This window comes from Schistocerca cancellata, chromosome 4 (genome assembly GCF_023864275.1).
Source record: "Schistocerca cancellata isolate TAMUIC-IGC-003103 chromosome 4, iqSchCanc2.1, whole genome shotgun sequence".
Classification (NCBI taxonomy): domain Eukaryota; kingdom Metazoa; phylum Arthropoda; class Insecta; order Orthoptera; family Acrididae; genus Schistocerca; species Schistocerca cancellata.
This window is the reverse complement of record NC_064629.1, coordinates 691,821,644-691,849,308: the sequence shown is the minus strand read 5'-3', so window position 1 is coordinate 691,849,308 and position 27,665 is coordinate 691,821,644. Positions and strand designations below refer to the sequence as shown.

General features: G+C 35.6%; 1 protein-coding gene across 5 annotated transcripts in view; it reads right to left on the bottom strand.

The window, feature by feature from the left end:
• Positions 1 to 254: 254 nt before the first annotated feature.
• Positions 255 to 27,665, bottom strand: part of LOC126184624 (BET1 homolog) — a 40,263-nt gene continuing 12,852 nt past the window's right edge. For 4 of the 5 annotated variants that reach the window (XM_049927088.1, XM_049927089.1, XM_049927087.1 and 1 more), the window contains exons 2-5: positions 20,068 to 20,133; positions 7,329 to 7,438; positions 2,980 to 3,036; positions 255 to 649 (exon numbers count right to left, since the gene is read on the bottom strand). In XM_049927088.1, coding sequence (XP_049783045.1) covers positions 494 to 649; positions 2,980 to 3,036; positions 7,329 to 7,438; positions 20,068 to 20,086 — 342 coding nt within the window. In that variant the 5' untranslated portion in view covers positions 20,087 to 20,133 and the 3' untranslated portion in view covers positions 255 to 493. The other variant, XM_049927091.1, reaches the window with a different exon arrangement.

Below are 27,665 nucleotides of genomic sequence, written 5' to 3'. Positions count from 1 at the left end.
TACACTTTACATATTTTTTAGAGCATATCTAGCTTGAATTATTTATTATTACTGGGCAGGGTGTTCACTACATAAATTCTTTAAACAATCTCCTAACTTTAAAATATGTGACAAAGCATATAAAAATAGATTCGGCTCCAAAGGAGAATAACTGAATTAAAGATTCTTAAAATGAAGAATGACTGGAATTTTTGCAGGTTTCTAGTAAAAGATTTCACAAAAATCTCATATAATGAATTACTGAAAGACAGACATCATTTCCAACATAATTTTTATATTTTGAAACATATATAGTATACACATTCATAATACAATACGAACTCACACAGTATGGTATTAGTACAGTTTACACACACTCCGTGCATACCATAGTCAACAACCACCTTCCACATGAGAACAAAAACATGTATATCACAGTTTAAACCAAAATACTAGCCATATTTTTGTTTCCTTTAGTAATATTTGTACAGCTTTCCATTTTAAAATACAATCCTCATCTCATCTTTAGAACTAACCAAAGCGTAAAAAAGACTGAAAATGAAAAAATGAACAGATACAATATGTAATGGTTATGGCTTCCTTTTCCGAGACGAACGACGCGATTCATTGTGTTCTTCAAGAAACCACCTGTTCTGTCAAAATCATCTGCCTAAAACAAAGAAAGGAAAAATATGAAAAACGCTGCAGTCATTGAATTCACACAGTTGCTTTAGTGACGATGTATACTCTTCCCCAAGTACTGTGTGTTATTAAGCCTCTGCTTTTTCAAAAATGAGACATGATAGCAAATACATTTTCTGATATGGCATTACCAGTGAAACAAAAACATATTTTTTTTTTTTAAATTTGCTCACTAAATGGAACATTTAATGTTACATTTTCATAAAAGCAAATTACCTTTTAAGTATCTAATACTGAAATGACTGCTGCACTTTGGCTGACAAATATTCACTCTTATTATCTCTGCTGTGTACTGTATTGTGAAAGTTCCAAGAGAAGTATTACGTAATTATTCATCAGTATAACTTTTGATTATGATGTAGTGTAGACACCACATTTGGTATTTTCATAAATAACTTTGTATTTTTGGTGTTTATTCAGAAGCCATATCACTTACTTGTTACAAGCTCAGTGTTAGTTGCAGCTGAAGACATGCCATAGTTGCTCTGAGAAATAAATGGCCCAAAGTACGTTAGAGAATAATTTTAATGTCATAAGAGTGTTCGTCAAAAGCTTTCATCCATCCCTGTCAAAGATACACATGTGTTGCCTAATGGATGTCCATCTATTTTTGTAGTCATGTAATTCTGCATTAAATATTTTTCTTCTAATTCATAGGTGCCACAAAATAATAACATTATACTGGACCAACCTCAGTAATGCCATTCATGTCCTGCATGCCTTAAAGTGAATGAGATTCCATACTGCTCTGGAACCAACATGTTCCACTCTGCCATAATAATCCCCCACTTTCCATCAATAGACATTAGATTTCAATATGAATTTCAGGGAATGGGAATGACTAACAGGGGTACGAGGCACCCTCTGCGATGCACTAATCTGTGGCTTTTGGAGTACATATGCAGATGAAGATGTTGAAGCTATCTGTATTTTTTAGAAACTGCGATGCATCTAGTAACTCTACCGTGCCTACCAAATTAACAGCCAAATGACAAACAAAGTTTATACAGACAAACAGTTAATGGTGCTATCCTATAACATTGTATGTTAAGAACTGGATAAGCCCTAACAAAAGAGCTATGACATTTTCTCTGGTGCAAGAAATAGAATAGAAAAGGTGTACACAACCTAGTTACAGATGCCAGTCCAACAAAAATGTAATATACCATGAATTTGGAAATGGAATATTTTGTTAATGTACATTTTGAGGTGAAAATAAATTCATTGCCTGAACTTCCTAGTAGTTACTGAAATCTGTAACATGACAAAAGATTTCAACCTGTTAGAAAACTGTCCTTTAGTGTATATCAGCAATGGTTTAGAAGCAAAAGCTCTCAATGTAACACTTAAAACTTACCAAAGTGTTTCAATAATATTTGAGTCAATACATTAACCTCCTCATCTAACATACTATAGCTGGTCTTAATGTCTTCCAAATGTAATGTAATGTTCTAGTACTAATGTGATGTCATCTTTAAAGACTGTACACAAGCCTGGGAATAGGGCCTGTGTCATATGATGAATCTGCTTATCTGAAAAGCACACAACAGTCACTTGGAGTAACATCATGTTTGAATAAGAATGTGGTCAGTATGCTGGTTTCAGTCAAATCATTAAAAAATAGGGTGCTTGGACTGTGTGTGAGTAAATCCACAACAATTATGAAAAAGATGACACCTTATAATGTTCTATTTTTCTTCCAGTAACTGGACGTAACTTATGTACTCACTGCACCAGGATGGTTCCATAATCAAAGCCACACTCAATTTCACTCTCCATCCTTAGTCAACCAAATCTTGATACTCTGTTATGAACTCAACAGCAAAGGGACGTTAAATTCTTATCCTTTCTTGGCATTTAACTTTTTCTTATAAAACAAGAAGCTTCCACTTGTACAAGAATTCTGTTGCCACCTACAACTGGGACTTTTATAGGCTCCTGAAACAATCATTTTAATGTTTGGCAGAGCCCCCAATTGAGAACTGTTTCTTATTACTCTTCCTCTTATAGAATATTGATTTTAGATAGTTTTTTTTCCTCTTACAGCATATTGATTTTAGATTTTTTTTTTTTTTCACAATACATTAAACAAACAGGTGGTATCCACTAAAGATGCTCCAAATACATATTTCAAATTGTGAAAGATGATCAACAATGTCATGGCAGTGCACTGATTGTGAAACCTGGTTTGTGCAGTAAAAATAGAGTAGATGCAAGTATTATTTTAATGTCAGAATACACCAGATATTAAAGACATCAGAAAAGTTTTAAAAAAATTAAAAATAATGTCACACATACCATGTGGTTTAGAAGTTTCTCCTGATATTTCACTTCATTTCCAATTTCAAGTGTAACCTAAAGAAATAGACACACAAAATCTACATAAGTATATAATGGATAAGTACATCAATTTATAACTTCTTGTAAATACAGAATTATCTGACAGTTAAGTAAAGGAATTCCGACATTTAGCATATTTTATATTGAAATTATGACAAATTTTGCACTTACATGAACAGAGTTTTCCATCTGTGCTTGACAGAATATGACATCAATAGGAAATAATTCCCTTATGTTCTGCAACATATTATTTACTTGGTCATGAACTGGCCTTCGGTTTCTTACATCATCAGGTGACAACTGCATGTCACAGGCACAGACAAAAAATATTTTGCAGAACATCAGGAAAGTGATTCCTATTTAATATTACACACATTCAGTTGAAAATCAATTACAAACTTCCATCTTTTTTTTATCTTCTGTAATACCAACTGATGATGATATTTTGCATATGAAATATAAGACATCTTTTACAAATGAAATGTGAAAGTTCTTGGCCTGACACAAATATGGTGGTAATATGACACAAATATGGTGGTAATATCAATGCTATCCTGTTTTGTGATGATGTTGTTGTATGTTGCAAATTAATGTACGTCAACATGATCAGCAAATTAGTTCTGTTTGCATGGTTTTCTAAAGTAGTCTACAGGTGTTGTTTGATTTCCATTCAAAAAGATGAACTAGAATATTGTTCATGAAGGTGTATTCCATCTTTGCATCTAAATGAGAGGCAGATTTTTTTCCCCAAATGTGTCTGATGATAGAATACTGTGTTACCACAAATTTATTTGTTTTGTTGTCTTACAAGAAATGGAAAATCATTCAAAATTGGAGAAGTTTTGTAAGGAGTCTGCTCATTCATTTTCATTTAAGAAATGCATAGCTGAATTCATACATGTTGTACAGATCTTGAAGATGATTCCCATGAAGGATATTCAAAAAGTACACATCACAGATGATCGAAATATTGATAACAGTGTAGGTGAAACTATTATTTTAAAAGTTTTGCACTACTGTTGTATGAATATTTACAGTTGTTACTACTGGTTGATGCTGTTGAGTTTTGCAGAATACTAAGGCACAATATGAATTACTTTCACAATTAAACATTTACATTTGGCTGCTATTTAAAACTTAACTTAACTTAATAAATATTTTAATGCCTCCCAGTGAGGTGCTGCAAATTTCTGCTACCAAGAGACTTGCAAATTCGAGAGATACATCTAACTTCTATAAGAATTACTGGTGCCCAAAAATCCAAGCAAGATAGCCGGTATGATTGTAATTGATGTACAATGAGGGGAGGGGGTGTGGACACTGTGTCTCTGATTGCATTCATGCGTTCAATCATACAAATTGTATCACAGTGTCATACCCATTCCAAAATAATTCAAGCTTGTGGTAGAGGTGCATGAAGGAAGGCATATTTAAGGTGAACTTCTGAAATTCCATTTAATTGCCATTTCTTGATATAGGAACATGGCAAAAATAAACCACATTTTGCTTCCTTTTTTTTAATTTTTAGATACTATGCACAAAATATTTTCCTCAAACATAACCCGAACAATCTATCGAACAAACACTATGGTGCCCCGATTTATGCACCCCAGTCATACTGAAATTTGCTCATAATTTTTTGCCACTAGAGGACAACCTTCAGCCTTCTACTTCCTCTTTACTAGATGTGAAATGAAATATTGATGAGCTTTCCCCAAATTCTGCTATGCTCCAACTTATGCAATAGCTTAACATGATCCACACAATCAAATACTTTCATTAAATCAAAAGTGATATCTAACTGCACTCAACATTTCATTCAGTCCTTCAGGTATCTTGTACACAAAAGAATTAATTACATTTTCTATTCACACTCCTTTCCTGGAAACAAACTGTGAGCTTGACAATAAACAGTGTGTACAGAGATATGTTACTAGTTTTTTTTTTCTAAATGACCTACTCAAAAACTTTTAAAAACAATGATAGTAAGGAAATCAACCTACAATTCCCTACATTCTCTCTTTTTCCCATTTTGTAAAGTGGCCACACTTAAAAGATGCATTGCACAGGTGCTTAAGTATGTGTTTCATCTCATCTGTGTTTGTTAGATGTAGCTGTCAATCAAAGTAGATGTCTTGAAGTTAAGGTTCTGTGTATATTCCTGGCCAATAAAACTTTGATATAACAGTTGACAGAAAGTGATTAATAAATATTTCACACCCAACTTCTGCCTTGATATGCTTCTCACAACTGAGGATACAGTTTCAAGTTGGTTGGGGTGGTCATTTTCCACATAACCTATATAACCATCTGTTTATAAAAATTGTACATTTTTCATGCTGCAATATTTTCCCAGTAGTGTTTTGCCTTTTATGTGATAAAGACCTTTGCATAAAAGGTGAAATCTGTCTGACAAAGTAAATATCAACACTGTAGGAAAAAGTATTTTGTTTAATAACTAGTACTGATATGGTAATGGAAAGCACTGGAGGAATGTAAATAATTTAAGAAAAATAAAGCTAACAGCTCAGTGAAGTCAGCCATCCCCCCCCCCTCCTCTCCCCCCCCCCCCCCTCTGAAAAAAAAAACATTTGTTTGAAAGCTAGCAAAGTTCTCAGTCTTCTTTCTGTATTTCACAAAAACTCAGCACGTCTACTATTCAGCAGCCTTTGTTCCTTAAATTATTTAAACTGAATTGATATAGTTTCAGTTTTGTTGTAAAAGATCTATAGTTGGCATAATGTGTGGTTTTCGTCTGTTGAATTAAATTCTCCAGTACTTCTCAGTGTTGTATGTAGTGAAATTTAGTAACTGGGCTACTTTTAATGTTGTGATACACCTTCTATTTTCTTCCAAATGCTATTTTAATAGCATTAGCTATTGAAATAGCTCCTTATCAGAAGTACACTTTGGTTTGAAATATTGTAATTGATGAGAAACTATCAAAGAAAGTGATTCAAGTTGTGAGTAATGTGAACTTTTTGGCAAGAATAGCTTTCAAGACTGTCATTAAAAGTTTGCATTAAAGTAGACCCACACCACTAAATCCCTTGTTGATCACCTTTGGATATAATTCTACTGCACTGCCTTCCAGTATTACTGTCTGTCCATCATGATCTGATAGACTATCACTCACATTCTCTCACGGCATCCCCCTCAACCAAAAGAAGAGCCTATGATGGTAGTTAGGACAGTAAAAATTTGATAATTAATGGAAATTTTGAGAGATGGATGAAGGTTCATAGCAACTGCCTTCAGAACAAGAGGGTTGAGGGCGATAGGAGGAAACTATAGGGTCCTGGAAAGAGTAAGACCTGTGATTACTGAAACCGTAGGATATGTAAGACTTATGTGGTTCCTAGGCCTTCAGATAACAATGTCAATAACTATAATTACTTTTAGATTAAAGAAGACCACTGACCAAAAAGCAGAAGCATTGGGTTGTTGATAGGCACGCACAAAAGAAAGAAAACTTGCTAGCTTTGGGAGTTATCCTTTGATGAGCTAGAGTAACTCCTCCTCAAGTACTTTTTGCGAAGATGATACACTGTAGCAACAAAGACTAGTAATCCAATAAAGACAGGCTATAAACAGTAATCACCAACCATAAGTCAGTGTACGATGACATGGAAGAAAATTTTACTACATATAAAGGCAAATCACCTCTGGCACGTTTTCATGTTACAAGAACTGATGTCTATTTGTTGGTGGCATTCTAAGAGTGGTTGAGCTTTCAACTCATATTAATCAAATACCAATTACATTTGGCTAACATGGGTTTTATTTGGAACAATATCAGAATATTGCTTTCAGTTGCCCAACTGGGACTGGCACATGATAGAAATTATATAACAAAACTTCAACACCAAATTCCAAATGAAAATTGTATTCTATCAGATAAGATTCTGGACATGAACGATGAACACCAAGAACAAGTATTTAATGTTATGATTGATGAAATGGTCCAGAAAAGTCAGCATGGCAGCTTATAGCCCAATCAATATAATAATTTAATTTGGAGGTTTTTTTTTAAGATTCTTCCAATAAATTCACCACTGTCATTATAACTGATAACTAGACGCAAAATACATGCATTCTGCTTTTAATGGGGAAAAGAATGTTTCCTGGGCCCTTTTAAATATGCTTTACAGGATTCCAGTAAAATAGCTATCAACCTCACATACATTTCAATATTCACTGTATGGTGATAATGTTTCCAAATATATTACATGCTTAACAAAATATTAAAAAAATGAGGATTTCTGTGCTCTTATAGAAAATAAAACCATTATTCAAAGTATACGTACAGCTTTCAAATCATGAATCTTGTCTCTTAACAGTGCAGTCATCTTTTCATTTTCTTCTTCCAGAATATCTCCATGGTCTACATTTGTAGGAACTGGTTCATAAAACTGTCCTGTTAAAACAACATTTACAGTACTATGAATTTTGTGAAGTACAGGCAAATATCTTAAGTAAAATGTTTACTGAATTAAGTACAAATTTCTGGATGAACACAAATTTGTTGAAAATGAAGAACAGACTGCTTCAGAGTTTCACATCAGTATGTGTGTTGCAGTATCTAATTAGTAATTACAGATAAAATATATGGCAAGCAGAAAACTGAAATTCCTTTTTTTTCTGCACAGCTCATATTTAATAGATTTTTAATGAAAATATAGTACATATACACTGACAGGAAAAAGAAATCACAACACCAAAGAGTAATTAAAGTACAGGTATGAAATTTTAGGAGTACCTTTGTTGAGGTATCATATTTAAGTGATTAACATTGCAAGATCACAGGTTAACGTAAGTGAGAGATAAACCATTGCAAATGTGAAACGCTGGCACATTAATAACCAGTGTAATGGCCAGAATGTTGAATGCAAGCATGCATGTACTGTGTTGTACAACTGCCGAATGTCAGTTTGTGGGATGGAGTTCCACGCCTGTTGCACTTGGTCAGTAAATACAGGTATGGTTAATGATGTTTGTGGATGATGCTGAAATTGCTGTCTGCTGATGTCCCATACGTGCTCGATTGGAGACAGATCTGGCGATCGAGCAGGCCAAGGCAACATGTCAACACCCTGTAGCACATGTTGTGTTACAACAGCGGTATGTATGTGAGTGTTATCCTCTTGAAAAACCATTCCTAGAATGCTATTCATGAATGGCAGCACAACAGGTTGAATCACCAGATTGACATAGATTTGTAGTCAGCATGGGTGGGATATCTGCTAGAGTGCTGCTGCTGTCATACAAAATTGCACCCCAGACCATAGCTCCATGTATAGGTCCAATGTGTATAGCACATAGACAGGTTGGTTGCAGGCACACAACTGGCCGCCTCCTAACCGACACAAGGCCATCACTGGCATCAAGGCAGAACCAGCTCTCTTCAGAAAACACAAAGAAACCTCCAACAACCTGCCCTCCAATGAGCTCTCGCTTGACACTACAGAAGTTGCAAATGGTAGTGGTTTGGCGTCACTGGAATGCAGGTTAAAGGGTGCCTGGCTCGGAGCTGTCCTTTAACTAACCAGTTTGTAACAGTTCGTAGTATCACTGTGGTGCCAACTGCTGCTCAAATTGCTGCTGCAGATGCAGTACAATGTGCCAGAGCCATATGTCAAACACGATTAGTGCCATGTGGCCATCCAGAACTTGGTCGTCTTGCAACCGTACATTCTCGTAGCCACTGCTGCCAGCAATCAATATTCCTGCCAAGTCTTTCTGCAATATTGCAGGAGGAACATTCAGCTTCTCATAGCCCGTTCACACTCAGTGAGGTACTGATAATGGTGTCTTTGTCACATTAAAGACATTTTTGACTAGCATGAACGACCATGCCCAACCTCAAAGGAAGCTACCACTTACGACCATTACAGTGTGTGTTTAAAGCAAACCTGATTTGCATCCTCATAGTGGTGCTACTAGTGCCACTCTTATGCGACTGGTGCAAAATTTGAACAGACATCCTCCTTCAAATGTAGAAATATGCCTACCAACTTTCATCTATTTCAGACAACTCCTTCTTGATATTGTGATTTTTTTTTGTCAGTGTATACTGTAAAAGTCAGTTGTTTTATCAATGAATTTAATGCACTTTGTTATGACAGTAATCAGTACATGGTCTGCACAGAGCCATGTGTGTTTATTTCTCAATATAGTCGTCTTTTAGATCAATTCACTCTGTCCAATATTTTTGCAATGAATAGTTCCCATAACGTCTGTGTAGTACTTCTTTAGATGCAAAACAAGGTCTGAGTCAGAGGGTACCAAGTCTGGTACCCAACAAGTTTTACTTCAACAAGTTTTACTTCAAACTGACCCCAGCTTTGCCATTACTGAAGTACCTGAGTGGACTGTTGCATTTTCCTGGTGAAAGATTTTTTTTCCTTTCTATTGCAATCATAGCCTCTTTCCTCATATGTTTCCATTACGAACTTTCTGAAAAATGACTTCAAGCTCATCTTTTTTGGCACAGAGCCACCAGTTTTCATTCACTGCTTTGGCAGTTGTTCATTTTTGCATACAGTAATCAAGTCATGTCTCATACACAATAAAAAATTAGGGCACAAAATTACTTACATTCTTTTTACAGTAGTTTAAACATTTCTGACAATTTTTTTCTCATTTTCTTTTGGCTAACATTCAAGATTTCTTACATTTAATTCATATAAAATAGACCATACTTTCCCTACTGGTATGAATACAATGTCAGCTGCTTCATAAACATTTAACTGCTGATTACACAATGTCATAGCGTGCTATATTTTTAAATTTACATCAGTGACTGCAGAGTGGCAAGTCCTTAATGTGGATCATCTTCAAGGGAAGTAAGGACATATTTGAATACAGCTTTTCACTTTTTTAGTGTTGAAAATGGAGCAGTAGGCTCTTCATAAATGAATCTCCATTGGTGATAAACAGTCCAAAACAAAGATTTTAGTACAATATTTTACTTAATATATTTGAACAATAAAGCTCAATAACCAATACTATTCTGTAGATGACACTTGCCTAACAGTATTATGCAACATGCACCAACACAAAAATAACATTTTCCCCCTACTTGCTCAATGATCTCTGGAACAAAGGATGAACTTACTACCACTCCAAGCCAATTCCAATCAACTGAAGAGCTTGGTCCAGACATACTGACCTACAATACCACAGAAACACAAAATACACTTATCTGAAGCTGAGAGTAACATTCAAAACAAACACTTTCTGGCAGAACCATTGTATTAGTCACCTACTGTCATCATTTGCTTGTGTCAGCATCAGTCATGTGTTGTACATACTTAAATGGTTTTAGAAAAGTCCTCCTTGCCAATGTCATTGTTTTATGTAGTAATTTATTATGACTAATTTATTAAAAACTTTTGTATTATATTCTCATCAATGCAGAAATTGTTACTCCATAATATTTAAAATATTTTGGGTGTAAGGATGATATCCAAATGGTATACTGCTGTCAAGTGATATTTTTCCAGACCTGGTTATACAAAACGACACAGTAATGCACATGCCTCCCTAACTCTGCATAAAGCTGAAACTATTCAGTGGTGTAGAAAGAATACTGGCTATTATTTAGGTCATCAATAACCTATAACACCGTATTTTTTAGTTGTCATTGTAGAGCACCATTTACGTTATTTGTCATTTAAAGCATAATCCTGGCCATCTTGAAAGAGGGGCTTGAAATCTCCAGGGGCATGGCATTACTGTGGTGCATATGAGTGGATGAAATCTAGAAAGAGATTATCAAGAAATTCTGCAGCACTGAATGGGAAACTAAACAACAGAATGCAGATTCAAACCTGCCACCATGCCTTGAATAGTACTTTATATGGTATAATAAGAAAAAAAAGGTGGGGTGCTTTGTTAAGAAATATGTTAGAGAAAACTGCTTAACATCTGTAAACCCAAAAACTTAAAAGTTGAACAGTATCTCAATAACACCAACAGCTAGTCATCTAGGGCCTCTTAAGATTTACGGCACAATCAATAAATGATTTTACTGGCCACATCTATTCAGAGGTGTTCACCGTGTATAAAATGGTTGAGAATGTCAGACATGGAATGCCTTAGGAAGGAATAACATGCAACAGAAGTGGGTGAACTTTATAATAAATAAATAAATAATAAAAAAATAATAAATAAATGAATAATGGGTTGGGGACTTTCTTCCGTTGAGTTGGCCAACTGGGAGTGTCATACCAATATCGAAAGGCACAATGCATTTAATAGAACTATAAATGTGCTCTTTGGGTGATTCCCAATTATGTCATGGGAAATTATTATTAGCTACAAAAATTACTGAAGTCGGTATACTACCAACAACACACTGCTCAGAAATAGTCATAAGAAGCCCAACTGATTGTGGCAGCTGACATACTGAAGTGCAAGTTCTTCATTTATTTGCTACTGCAGCAAGATAAAATTTTTCAATACAAGCCTTCATCAGAGGTTATTCATGCTATTGAATGTCATACTCAGTGACTATCTATTACTCCCAAACAAATTCTGTAACCAAATGTTGCAACATAAGCCATTGGGCACATCACTGATAAGTAGAATAAGTAGGATACAGTACTGTAATTCATGAAATTTCCCAAAACAAAAGCCAAACAAGATACCTTAACAATTTACATCCCTTCTCTTACTGCATGGCTGTAAGGTACAGCTGATGTACACATTTGTTCCACTTGTTCTTTAACATCTGACTTAATTATAGATGATAAAAGATAAGGCTGATAACTGACATCAATATCATGCAAGATATTCTACACTTACATACAATACTGATAATCTCAGGACGTCTTGAGTCTAGATATTAAGGTCTTCACATCAAAGAAGGTTCTGAAATAATATTTTGGATTGGGGTTTGGTGACGACTGGGTGTGAACGTTTTGACAGCCTGTAGAACTGAGCAAAGAGCAGAACACTGTCAACAATTTTTATGCTAGCCTTTACAATGACCCTAAACTTAGGATGTTCATGGATTCTAACACCACCTAAGTTACTACTGACACGAGGATAAGTTCTGGCCCATTGATACCACTGGATGGTAAGAATAATTACCTGAGAACAAGACCACTGATATGTCACCAAAAACATCAGAAGACATGAATATCGGAAGAAAGAGTCCATAACTTGTTCACACACTCTGTTGGCAAAACAGGAGGGTACCATTATTTTTCTGCACAGAAAGTAATGCCATAGTTTTGAGGCTACGACTATAACATGTGAACTATGCTTCCAGCTAATGGACCTGTTGCCATACTATTTAATTTTATGTTAGATGCTCAGACTCTGTGAGGTCACTGTTGTGTATTTCAGTCAATACAAGAACAAATACTACCTCTGTGAGGAGCAAGAATGTGTGGTTAGTATCTCTGGGCTAAACAAAGAGTTTTATGGTTGCTCGATTTTGAGAATGTGCCAGCCTTTAAAGAGGAGTCTACAAATACAGTTGGTGGTTAACAGTTGGTCAGAGGAAGTACAAATTTTCTGGCTGCATGTCAGAAGGAAATTGAACAATAACTTGCATGTAAGGAATTTCATCCAAGATTGGAGCATTCATGTTGTTACTATAATACAATAATAGTTTTTGAGAAAAAATATATTAAACTAAACCCATCAATCTATTGTGCTTGATGAACTCCCCCCAAGCAATTACTATTAATTATGAAACATTTCATATCTGGCAAGGAGAGGAGTAACTATTGACGAAGTGAGCAAGTGAAAAGGGATCGTCACAAATTCTTGAAAGAACAAGATTTAGTGTGTTGTGCATCTCTGTACTCATATAATTTTTCAACAGATTGCTTCAGATATGCTCTCCACCAGCTCCAAGCTGTTGTGAATCTCAATCAATCAACTTTGCTTTCTGTATTTTACTGATGCCATGGTTTTGCATATATTCAGAACACAGCATCCCAACACTTCGCCAGAAGATGATGGGTATGAAACTCATCGAAACGTTGCGACAAGACGACGCCACCACTCGGCTGATAAGCTTAGAAGAATTCATCAATCAATTTCTTGGTTCAATGTTTGATTGCCATACAGATTCACAAATTAATGAACTTGATACTGGTACCCCTCTCTCTCCCCCAGTATTAAGAAACAATTAAAATTACTTAAAACAAATATAGCATCAGACACTGATGGAATACCAGCTAGATTTTACATTGAATAAGCTCCTTTCCTCGATCATATTTATGGACAATCGCTTGTGCAGCAAATAGTCCCGTGTCACTGAAAAAGAGCACAGGTCACATTATTTTCAAAAAAGGTAACAGATAAACCAATATTGCTAACGTCAATTTCTTGCAGGATCCTAGAGCATATTCTAAGCCAAAGAATTATGATGTTCCCAGAGGAAAATTAGCTTCTCTCAAAGAATCAGCAGGTATTAAAAAAAAATTGCTCATCTGAAACACAGCTGTCTTTATTCATAAATGACACCTTGAAATCAATAGATGCAAGTGAAGAATCCATGTTCCTAGATTTCAGTAAGGCATTTGACACTACTACATTGTCAACTACTAACCGAGATATGATCATATGAAATATCTTCACAAATACATGATTGGCTTGAGGAATATTTGACTAACAGAAAACAGTGCAGTCTTTTACATTACGACACAGTAAAATACTCAGAAAAAATTTATATCAAGAAACCGGTGTTATACTGGATGGCAAATGTTCCACAGAAATGAACGTAACATTAGGTATGCCATGAGAAAGCATGACAGGACCTCCATAATATTTTCCAAGAACATAAACAAGTAACCAGAGAGGATTAGCAGCACTGTAAGATTGTTCACTGATGATACAGTTGTGTATATGAAAAGTTGGACAGTCTTACTGAACTGCACAAAGAGTTAAACAAAATTTCCACTTTGTGTAATAAATGATAGCTCTCCTTAAATGTGAATAAATGTACATCATGCCTATAAGAAGGAGAAAGAACAGTATAGAATCTGATTATAAAATTGGTGGTGTTTGTCTTGAGAAAGTCAAATTGTATGAATATTTAGGGGTAATACCAGAAAGGAATATGAAAATGGAATCTACATCTACATTTATACCCTGCAAGCCACCCAACGGTGTGTGGCAGAGGGCATTTTACATGCCACTGTCATTACTTCCCTTTCCTGTTCCAGTCGCATATGGTTCGCGGGAAAAACGACTGTCTGAAAGCCTCCGTGCGCGCTCTAATCTCTCTAATTTTACATTCGTGATCTCCTCGGGAGGTATAAGTAGGGGGAAGCAATATATTCGATACCTCATCCAGAAATGCACCCTCTCGAAACCTGGCAAGCAAGCTACACCGCGATGCAGAGCGCCTCTCTTGCAGAGTCTGCCACTTGAGTTTGTTAAACATCTCCGTAATGCTATCACGGTTACCAAATAACCCTGTGATGAAACGCACCGCTCTTCTTTGGATCTTCTCTATCTCCTCCGTCAACCCGATCTGGTACGGATCCCACACTGATGAGCAATACTCAAGTATAGGTCGAACGAGTGTTTTGTAAGCCACCTCCTTTGTTGATGGACTACATTTTCTAAGGACTCTCCCAATGAATCTCAACCTGGTACCCGCCTTACCAACAATTAATTTTATATGATCATTCCACTTCAAATCGTTCCGCACGCATACTCCCAGATATTTTACAGAAGTAACTGCTACCAGTGTTTGTTCCGCTATCATATAATCATACAATAAAGGATCCTTCTTTCTATGTATTCGCAATACATTACATTTGTCTATGTTAAGGGTCAGTTGCCACTCCCTGCACCAAGTGCCTATCCGCTGCAGGTCTTCCTGCATTTCGCTACAATTTTCTAATGCTGCAACTTCTCTGTATATTACAGCATCATCCGCAAAAAGCCACATGGAACTTCCAACACTATCTACTAGGTCATTTATATATATTGTGAAAAGCAATGGTCCCATAACACTCCCCTGTGGCACGCCAGAGGTTACTTTAACGTCTGTAGACGTCTCTCCATTGATAACAACATGCTGTGTTCTGTTTGCTAAAAACTCTTCAATCCAGCCACACAGCTGGTCTGATATTCCGTAGGCTCTTGCTTTGTTTATCAGGCGAAAGTGCGGAACTGTATCGAACGCCTTCCGGAAGTCAAGAAAAATAGCATCTACCTGGGAGCCTGTATCTAATATTTTCTGGGTCTCATGAACAAATAAAGCGAGTTGGGTCTCACACGATCGCTGTTTCCGGAATCCATGTTGATTCCTACATAGTAGATTCTGGGTTTCCAAAAAGGACATGATACTCGAGCAAAAAACGTGTTCTAAAATTCTACAACAGATCGACGTCAGAGATATAGGTCTATAGTTTTGCGCATCTGCTCGACGACCCTTCTTGAAGACTGGGACTACCTGTGCTCTTTTCCAATCATTTGGAACCTTCCGTTCCTCTAGAGACTTGCGGTACACGGCTGTTAGAAGGGGGGCAAGTTCTCTGATGATCACCTACAATCAGTATTGGGCAATGTGAAAGACTTAAATCTGTTGGAAGGATTCTGAGAAAGTGCAGTGCATCTGTACAATAAATTGCAAGCAAGATGCTAGTGCAACCAACTCTAGAATACTGTTCCAGTGTTTGGAGCCGTTATCAAGTAGGTGTTGTGACTCGCTGATCTTTCAAAGTGCCACCGCGCAGTTACGTGTGTCCTCTACATGCGGCTCTGTCTGCCAGCCATGCAGCAGCAGCACCACCTAAGTGGCCAGCGGCCGCTAGACTCGGACTCAGTTATGATTTGACTGTTAAAGTGTACACACGTCTTACTCTGTTTACTTGATCTGTGACTTTCATGTATTGCATCTTCCTTGAAATATATTTGTTCAACTTGAAGTTATAACAGTAGGCACAAGAGCAGAAACTGGATAAATTTAGACACATGCTGCCAGTATCATAACTGGTCGGTATAGGCCACACAAAAATGTAAAAGATATGCCTGGAGAACTTAAATGGGAGCAAAATGATGGCTACTAGGAAATAGAATGCTGATACTATCTGCTCTCCAATGAAATAGTAGTATAATCAGAACTCTATAAACTGTACTGTGGGAGGACTATGACTGTATCTTGCACACACATGCCATAATCAATTTGTCACATAACCCAATAAACTGAGATATGGCTTAGAAAAGTTTGATCTTATCTTTTTTAATGCCATGAGCTGTTTTCAGAAGCAGGTGAGAATTTTTAAGTGCCAAAAAAATTAATGATAACAATGTAACCAAATATTATGGTTGATCAGGAGAAGGCAGTTCATCACAGGAAGAACTGCAAACTTGCTCAATGCAAAAAAGTGTATGAGAAAACTTAATCATCAGGAAGGTGTTACGTGTGCTTCAACAACTGGTAAGCATGTTCCAGCTAAATTGTGTTTGAGAGAAACTTTGTATTGTCCTAAGAGATGCAAGGATAAGATACCTCAAGAAAGAAAAGAGCAGACATCTGATACCTATTTTAAGGCAGATTATGTAATGAAAGATATGTCTATTAAAGACCAAACAAATGTCAGAGACAAAAAGAAACTAAAGTACACACAATCTATTTCGTAAGCCAAGAACTAAATTAAAAACAGAAAATGGAGCTGGCAACATTGTGAAAACATAGTACTTTCATGACACAGGATACATTCGCAATGGAACTAAAACCCTAAGATAAAAAAAAAAAAAGTTGTTAACTGAGTAACCACTGCTATGCGTTTAGAGTTCTTAGTCCAAGGTTTGACTTGACTACCATTAAAACTGTGTACCTTGCACTAGGTAACACAGTAATCTCATAATGGCATTCCTTTCTGGGGGTCAATGCACAAGCAAATATTTGTTATGCAAAAATTAATTGTCAAGATCATGATATGAGTACCATCAAAAACACCTATCCAGCCAATCTTTAAAAAACTGGGAATATTACCTGTCCCATGCATAGCTTATGTCTTCTAAAACTTTAATTTTGTCCAAAATGTATGAACCATTAATGTGAAATAATGTTGAATAATAATAATTCCCATGTTGACTTTGTATTGTATGAAGAAGAACACTGCTTAGAAACCAATGTAATGAAAATGTATGTATATTCTGTCCTTTGAAGTGCATATATATATATATATATATATATATATATATATATATATATATATATATATATATATATATATATATATAATGCCATGGACACTCTGTAGTATCATATTAGTGAAACTAAATGTAAGGTTACAAAATCTATATGAATGCCAGCCAACTTTTAATCAATCTAATCTATATTCTCAAAACCTAATGAACAATACTATATATATATATATGTCTGCTTGTGTCTGTATATGTGTGGATGGATATGTGTGTGTGTGCGAGTGTATACCCGTCCTTTTTTCCCCATAAGGTAAGTCTTTCTGCTCCCGGGACTGGAATGACTCCTTACCCTCTCCCTTAAAACCCACATCCTTTCGTCTTTCCCTCTCCTTCCCTCTTTCCTGATGAGGCAACAGTTTGTTGCGAAAGCTTGAATTTTGTGTGTATGTTTGTGTTCGTTTGTGTGTCTGTCGACCTGCCAGCACTTTCATTTGGTAAGTCACATCATCTTTGTTTTTAGGTATATATATATATATATATATATATATATATATATATATATATATATATATATATATATATATATATATATAATAAGTACTGCTGTTCAATTTGCAGGCAGTTTAACTGTCAAAATGTTAATGACTGGAGTAGTGTATCATACGCAATTTTTCTGTATGTATAATATTGTTATTAATGATTATTCAAGTGTGAAGTACATGAATGTCCAAGTGAAAATGTGTCGTCTAGGAATGTCTGAAAAATTGCATCATGTTTTCAGAAACAAATAAACCCAAGAAGATTTTATCACCAAATAAGCTTTGTTGCTGATATTACAAAAATTCTTAATTTGTTCAGTGATTCCTGCAGAATGCAAAACATTTTATATTTTTGTTTGGCTCGACAAATAAAGGTAATTAAAGATAACTTTTTAAAAATTCCTTGTCACAGTTTTTCTACCTGGACCAGTTTTTAGAATGACAAAAAAAAAAAAAAAAAAAGAAAAATCTCATCACCAATACACATTATCCACTGATAATCTGTGACACAGTCACAAAAGAATAATATACTCTCTTGTTAACAAAATTACCACACAGGACATTCTCATCCTCAGTTTCAAGAGCCTACATCAAAAATTAAAAAAAAAATGCAGATGAGCAAAAGGTAAACTGTTCTGACATTTATCAGCTATCACTGCAGTAAACTGAAACAGCAAACTTTTCATTAAATATAATTTAAAACATGTAAATTTGTAAAAGTTAGGCCATGAAAATTACTGACTCATTGATTCACCCAATATGTTTCATAAATCTTGTCATGAAGGAGAGCCTTCAGGAGCATGGAAGGAATCAGTTATACATGAATAGCCAGAAGCAGCCACTACTGGCTACTTCCGTCAAGTATACAAACAACAAATTATGACTAGCACTGATCGATTCACACTGATAACTATGTGATTTAATTCTGAATTACTTCATGTATCTTAGGAAAACAATAGTTCATTAAAAAACGAAAAATAAAAACGAAAAAAGAAAAAAAGGCCACTGCTCTTCATCTTCATCTTTGTCTAATACTTCAAACAAAGTATTTCTGTAACTTCACACAGTGCACTGTTGGCTATATTTAATACATACACTGGAGTGGTATTTACAGTCTTGAGCCCAAATATTCTGATAAATTGTAGGAAGAGCAGCTAATGAGGTATTCTTTTACTTTGTGAATTTTAAAATGGAGTATTCTAAGAAATTTGGGGCTCACCGACAGTCATCGTCAACTTTATACTGCACGAGATTTCGACTGGGCATCTGCCAGTCATCTGCAAGTTAGCCATCAATCTTTGGTGGTTCAGCTGAGGATGACTGGCAGGTGGCCAGTTGAAACATATGGAGTGTAACTGATGATGACTGGCTGCAAGCCTGAAATTTCTTCAGACATTCTTCTACTATGTTTTTGAATGTCTGGGATTTTCAATTTTCTTCCTAATTTCTTCCAGTAAGTTGTTGTTAATTTTTGTACCAGAATATAAAACTCCATTCAGAAACATAGACAGAGACACATTGTCCATGTGGAAATTGTCTTTATTTCTAGTATTGTGGTAGTGAACTGTACAGTTCTGCCTTAATTTGTCCTTGTTACTAAACCCAATGTATTGACTTCTGTACAAGAATCCCCAGGTACCTGTAAAGTTTCAACAATATGTTCCATTGTATTTACACAACATCCTTATATGTGTGTTTCTGTGGAATACATAATCTGTTGACTTAGCTGTATTGTCCTAGAAGATTATGCCACAGAACCGTTCCATTGTATTTACACAACATCCTTATATGTGTGTTTCTGTGGAATACATAATCTGTTGACTTAGCTGTATTGTCCTAGAAGATTATGCCACAGAACCGTATTGGGTGAAAGTGTGTAACATATGCTAGCAATCCCATCTGCATATAAACATGGAGAGATTACTAAGTGCAAAGCACAGTATGTACCAGAAAGCAAAACAATTTTCGTAAGAAATTTATCACTGAACATATCACCGATGCTTATCTATGACAACCATAGTAATGGTTCTCAATTAAGTGTTCCTTTTTTTGTGTAAACTATGTTGTGGCTAACATAGTACAAATGGGCAATCCAAGATGTCCTTCATACAAGTCAGTCTTTTGAAAGTACAGTATTATTACAAATTTATTTATTAAATGGTGTTGTTATACTTAAATTTTATTAAATGCTTTGTAATTATTTTGTAGCCACAATACACGAAAGATATGTTCATTATATTGTATGCTGACTTTCCAGTAATGCTGAACCCTGAAACTAAATATCTCATTTCCATGAAAATGTAGGTTAGGCACCAACAACTCAAAGCATCCAAAAAATGCTTTCGACTTAAGTATCGTGATTTGAAACAAAATACTGTACCAGCATGTGCCCTCCTCATGTTTGGTGTTTTTTTGCCAGAAAATGTTGGCGCCAGTTTGTCCAAATCTGCAAATTGAAATTTATTAATTAATTATTAAACATGTAACCTGTGAATAACTGCATAAATAAATAAATGGATTTCTTTGCACAAAATTAGTCTCCTGTACACAACTTGCTTTCTAAATGACATTGGGCAGTCTCTAAAATATGACAAAGGAAGAGGAATAGGATGAGGAATGAAAAAAAAATTACAGTGTGACATCTCATCAAGGTCGTTAGAGACAAGACACGTGTTCTTTTGGAATGACAAATTGAAATGAATAGGCTGTGGTATTTTCAGAGGATTCTGATATAATCTATGTGACTACACAGAGATTTTAACCCCACTTTCCATGAATATGAGACCAGAGTCTTAATCATTGTACTAAATCACTCGGTTAGGGGTGAGAGGAAGAGAGGCAGAAAAACAAGAAAGAAAGAAAAGACAGAAAGGGAGAAAAGTAAGAATAAGCCAGGTAGTGATGCTCTGGCTCTAAAGATTTAGAACTGTTGCTTATAGAATCATAATTTGGCAATAGGAAGTTGGTGATATACTTTAACAATAAAAGCTCTTGATTCCTAAATATTTCAAGAGAGTTGCCTCAAGGTTCTATGCTTGTTCCTTTATTGTTTACACTTTATGTGTTTGACCTGCCCAGTATCATACCATGCATGTCTGTTCCTTACACAGATGATACCACATTCATTACTCCTGGAAGCAACAGAGGATCTAAAAGAACAGCGCAAAGCCAACCTTATAGTTTTCAGTATCTGATTTAACTTTAGAACACTAATACTATGTAATATGCATGTATAGTGGTATACTACAAGTTATAGTTCCATAACTATCATCTGCAATATATGTCTGTGTCATGTTAAGTGCTTCAAGCATGCAGTAAGGAAATGAAATCCAATAGGAACAGACATGACTAATAGTTGAAATGTCAACAATGGGGTCAAAAGGCAAATTCACTACATCAAATTTACATACAGAGTTTATAGAAAATCTGTCTATGTAAAGAATATGTGCCATTAGTGTCAATGGTTGTTAGAAGTTATTTGCGTTGCTTGGGAGTTTTAGCACTTGTGTGTACTATATAAATCTGTGAAACAACATTTCAGTTTAAATGTTTACTCTATGAAGGTGGCATACAATATTTGTAAGCACTGAGCATCAGTGGGCTAAATATTACTGTGTTTTCAGTGTAATGGAGAGGGTCCTAAGCAATGATGAAGAAGACAGAATGTGTTAGATTGTAAATGCAGTCATGAGGATCCTGACTTTTCCCCAGACGAGGAAGAAAACGATGAAGATGAAAATCCATTATATAGACTCCAAGAGATTGAAAGAGGGAACAACAAAATGAAGAGAGATTTGTCTGCACCTACCAATAAAAAAAGAAAGAGAAGTAGCTCGAGAAGTACCTTTCTTATATCTTATAATGAAGAAAAAGCTGTGGCTACTACTCTTTTAGTACCCGAGAATAACGAAATCACTGGGAAAGCATGTTACTACTGGAAAACACAACCAATTAGGCAAGGTGGGAAAATACCAATTAAAAATATATTACCAAAGATCTGGAGCCACAAAAAACACTGATTCTCATCCACTGAGGTGTTCCACCTCCTTTTGACTGAAGATATCAAAAATGAGATTGTTCTAAGAACAAGATTGTTCTAAGAACAAATAGAATGACATCGGTAAAACTACAAAATAATGAATGCTACACTAAGGGAAACCTGTAAGTAAGAATTTCAGGCATTGATTGTTATCTTGAGTCCCTCAGCTGTTATGAAAGATAGTCAGCTATATGCTAGATTAGTATTTAATAGCGCCTTCTGTGGTGATTATTATTGTGCCACTATGTCTGGAAACAGGTTTATGTTCCTAATATACTGCACTAGATTTGATGACAGAGAAACCACGGAAGAACAGAGGAAAGGAAGTAAACTGACATCAATCAAACATATGCAGGAAGCATTTGTAACTAACTGTATGACAAACTATAAGCCAAGTTCTTACTGCAGCACTGATAAACAGCTCATTGGTTTTGTGGAAGATATCCTTTTATGGTTTACATGAACAATAAGGCAAACAAATATGGCCTGAAAGTTGTCATGATTTGTGGCAATGCTAATAACTACATGATAAAGGCTATTCCATATCTTGTGAAAGGAACAACTTCAGATGGGGTGGCAGTTGTTGACCATTTTGTAGAACAACTGGTAGGTAAAATGAAGAGCTCGTGCAGAAATATTACCGTGGACAACTGGTTCGTGAGTGTGCCTCTTGTGAGGGAACTACAAGCTGATTATGGTTTAACTGTTGTAGGAACAATAAAGAAAATAAAAAAGGACTTCCAACAGAGTTTGTAGACTTGAAATACCACAGCAGGGGAGACTAAACATTTTTCTTATTTTCAGGAGATATGACAGCTGTCTCCTACAAACCTAGCTCAAACAGACTTTTAACTCTAGTTTCAGGCATGCATGATGATGCCTCTATTTAGATCACATAAAATAGACAGAAGTAGTACTCACATACAACCAGACAAAGCAGCCAGCGATACTGTAACTAACTGTGGTCAGAAAACATGAATGGAGCCAAAGTGTTTGTCTTACAGCATTCTGAATATTGCATATTTGTTTATCATATATGCCCATCAACACTTCCAAAAGGCTCCAAGCAAAACTCTGTTGACAAGATTGAATTTCCTGTTAGAACTGCATCAACAACTTACACATCCCTGGCTCATCCAATGAGACTCTGTGTCATATCTGAGCAAGGACCTAAAGAATGCAATAAAAAGGGATATTACAAATGAATGTGCAAGAACAGCAAGGACCTTTTCCGCAACATGCCTGAGTAAGTACTGTTCTTACTGCCACTACTCCAAGAAACATGTGACAATAGTTTGCTATGTACCCTGTAACAATCCAATATGCAGCAAACATCAGAAAAAGGTGTGTATTGATTGTCCACAATGCTCTCATGTCTAATTTCATACACACAAACTGTGATTTCCATTACTAAGCCATTTTATATCTAAATAATAATTCGCATACAATATGTCATAAATATAATTAATTTAAAGATTTACATTTACATTTTGTATATTATCAGTATTTAGAACAGGTAAAGAGACATTAGTGTTCTCAGGCTAAAGATCGCTAAATAGCTGCAAATCTGAATAAAACTGAAAATGTAGTCTTTAGTTTAAGTAAGTCTAACACCGACTGTACGTTCGTTAAACTGCTGACTTTACGCTTGGATTCTAGATTAACATGGAACCACCACCAGACTTTATATGTATTAAACTATCAAGAGTCATATATTTGCTAAACAGATTTGGAGCATGTGTGAGTGAAAACATTATGCTTAGCTCCTATTATGCATTTTTTTCATAGTGACATAACATATTGCATAATGATTTGGGGCAGCTCCTCTGGGGCAAAAGAGGGCAGAAAAATACTGTGGTGAACCTCGAATCTCATCCCATTTCTCTCTCTTTATTTTCTTTCTTTTTCTCTTGTGGAAATGAGTTACAGTACAGTATCGCATAGGCTTGTGTCAAGGCACTGAACTTCTGGACGTTTCAAATTCAAAACAGCTTGCATCAACAGTTATCACTATTTTGCAAAATACACATATTAGAAAGACATAAAAGACAGCATGGCTGAAGTTCAGAAAATAGTAAAATATTTCAGACTATACAGTACAGACCATCCAAATGAAAACATCAGTTAAAAAAAAAAAAAGAAGACCCTACTTTCATTTGGTAATTACAAGTTGGTGACACAAAAACACAAGTGAAATCCTTAACCCAAAGTACAAATCTACAAATAAAATACAAGGCAACAGCTTATTAAATTTCAAATCAGACAAAATGCCTCTACTTCCATCTCTAGTAAGGATCACATTGTTTATTACTGCTATTTGTTGATGCATCCTTCTCACAAAGAAATACTGACATGCAAGAAAAGAATTAATGTAGGCCACTTCTTTGAGCACAAAGGTGATACTCATGGCTGTGACCTTTCTGCAGTGCTGATGGGAACAGGTAATTTCAAGGCATCTTGTTTTGGAAAACCAGGGGCTCCACTGAATGAAATAATGAACCGAAAAAAATTCACTGACATAGCTAGTTTGAATAAAGATGATTTTATCATGTTAATAGGAGGATCAAACGACATCTATAGCAACAAGACGTACAAGGTTACAGCAGAAAAGAGGAAATGTTTAAGTAATTTAATTTACACAAATGTACTCGCGAATATCCCACATCATCATGATTTACCACCCTGGCGATGTGTGAACCACAAAATTAGTGCTGCAACAAGAATATCATTGAAGTATCACTCACTTTAAGAATCTTGTTACTGTAGACATAAGCAGCTTGGAGAGAAGTTTTCTTACAGTCCGTGGACTTCATTCAAATGCGCCAAGAAAGGCACTGCTGGCCAAAAAAATATGTACTCATATTTTGAGGAAGAGTGAATAAAAAATGATAAATGGCAAACAAATGAAGATTACAAAGTGTTTTAGATGAGTTGCAAACAATTTTGGTAATTACAAGTTGGTGACACAAAAACACAAGTGAAATCCTTAACCCAAAGTACAAATCTACAAATAAAATACAAGGCAACAGCTTATTAAATTTCAAATCAGACAAAATGCCTCTACTTCCATCTCTAGTAAGGATCACATTGTTTATTACTGCTATTTGTTGATGCATCCTTCTCACAAAGAAATACTGACATGCAAGAAAAGAATTAATGTAGGCCACTTCTTTGAGCACAAAGGTGATACTCATGGCTGTGACCTTTCTGCAGTGCTGATGGGAACAGGTAATTTCAAGGCATCTTGTTTTGGAAAACCAGGGGCTCCACTGAATGAAATAATGAACCGAAAAAAATTCACTGACATAGCTAGTTTGAATAAAGATGATTTTATCATGTTAATAGGAGGATCAAACGACATCTATAGCAACAAGACGTACAAGGTTACAGCAGAAAAGAGGAAATGTTTAAGTAATTTAATTTACACAAATGTACTCGCGAATATCCCACATCATCATGATTTACCACCCTGGCGATGTGTGAACCACAAAATTAGTGCTGCAACAAGAATATCATTGAAGTATCACTCACTTTAAGAATCTTGTTACTGTAGACATAAGCAGCTTGGAGAGAAGTTTTCTTACAGTCCGTGGACTTCATTCAAATGCGCCAAGAAAGGCACTGCTGGCCAAAAAAATATGTACTCATATTTTGAGGAAGAGTGAATAAAAAATGATAAATGGCAAACAAATGAAGATTACAAAGTGTTTTAGATGAGTTGCAAACAATTTTGGTAATTACAAGTTGGTGACACAAAAACACAAGTGAAATCCTTAACCCAAAGTACAAATCTACAAATAAAATACAAGGCAACAGCTTATTAAATTTCAAATCAGACAAAATGCCTCTACTTCCATCTCTAGTAAGGATCACATTGTTTATTACTGCTATTTGTTGATGCATCCTTCTCACAAAGAAATACTGACATGCAAGAAAAGAATTAATGTAGGCCACTTCTTTGAGCACAAAGGTGATACTCATGGCTGTGACCTTTCTGCAGTGCTGATGGGAACAGGTAATTTCAAGGCATCTTGTTTTGGAAAACCAGGGGCTCCACTGAATGAAATAATGAACCGAAAAAAATTCACTGACATAGCTAGTTTGAATAAAGATGATTTTATCATGTTAATAGGAGGATCAAACGACATCTATAGCAACAAGACGTACAAGGTTACAGCAGAAAAGAGGAAATGTTTAAGTAATTTAATTTACACAAATGTACTCGCGAATATCCCACATCATCATGATTTACCACCCTGGCGATGTGTGAACCACAAAATTAGTGCTGCAACAAGAATATCATTGAAGTATCACTCACTTTAAGAATCTTGTTACTGTAGACATAAGCAGCTTGGAGAGAAGTTTTCTTACAGTCCGTGGACTTCATTCAAATGCGCCAAGAAAGGCACTGCTGGCCAAAAAAATATGTACTCATATTTTGAGGAAGAGTGAATAAAAAATGATAAATGGCAAACAAATGAAGATTACAAAGTGTTTTAGATGAGTTGCAAACAATTTTGGTAATTACAAGTTGGTGACACAAAAACACAAGTGAAATCCTTAACCCAAAGTACAAATCTACAAATAAAATACAAGGCAACAGCTTATTAAATTTCAAATCAGACAAAATGCCTCTACTTCCATCTCTAGTAAGGATCACATTGTTTATTACTGCTATTTGTTGATGCATCCTTCTCACAAAGAAATACTGACATGCAAGAAAAGAATTAATGTAGGCCACTTCTTTGAGCACAAAGGTGATACTCATGGCTGTGACCTTTCTGCAGTGCTGATGGGAACAGGTAATTTCAAGGCATCTTGTTTTGGAAAACCAGGGGCTCCACTGAATGAAATAATGAACCGAAAAAAATTCACTGACATAGCTAGTTTGAATAAAGATGATTTTATCATGTTAATAGGAGGATCAAACGACATCTATAGCAACAAGACGTACAAGGTTACAGCAGAAAAGAGGAAATGTTTAAGTAATTTAATTTACACAAATGTACTCGCGAATATCCCACATCATCATGATTTACCACCCTGGCGATGTGTGAACCACAAAATTAGTGCTGCAACAAGAATATCATTGAAGTATCACTCACTTTAAGAATCTTGTTACTGTAGACATAAGCAGCTTGGAGAGAAGTTTTCTTACAGTCCGTGGACTTCATTCAAATGCGCCAAGAAAGGCACTGCTGGCCAAAAAAATATGTACTCATATTTTGAGGAAGAGTGAATAAAAAATGATAAATGGCAAACAAATGAAGATTACAAAGTGTTTTAGATGAGTTGCAAACAATTTTGGTAATTACAAGTTGGTGACACAAAAACACAAGTGAAATCCTTAACCCAAAGTACAAATCTACAAATAAAATACAAGGCAACAGCTTATTAAATTTCAAATCAGACAAAATGCCTCTACTTCCATCTCTAGTAAGGATCACATTGTTTATTACTGCTATTTGTTGATGCATCCTTCTCACAAAGAAATACTGACATGCAAGAAAAGAATTAATGTAGGCCACTTCTTTGAGCACAAAGGTGATACTCATGGCTGTGACCTTTCTGCAGTGCTGATGGGAACAGGTAATTTCAAGGCATCTTGTTTTGGAAAACCAGGGGCTCCACTGAATGAAATAATGAACCGAAAAAAATTCACTGACATAGCTAGTTTGAATAAAGATGATTTTATCATGTTAATAGGAGGATCAAACGACATCTATAGCAACAAGACGTACAAGGTTACAGCAGAAAAGAGGAAATGTTTAAGTAATTTAATTTACACAAATGTACTCGCGAATATCCCACATCATCATGATTTACCACCCTGGCGATGTGTGAACCACAAAATTAGTGCTGCAACAAGAATATCATTGAAGTATCACTCACTTTAAGAATCTTGTTACTGTAGACATAAGCAGCTTGGAGAGAAGTTT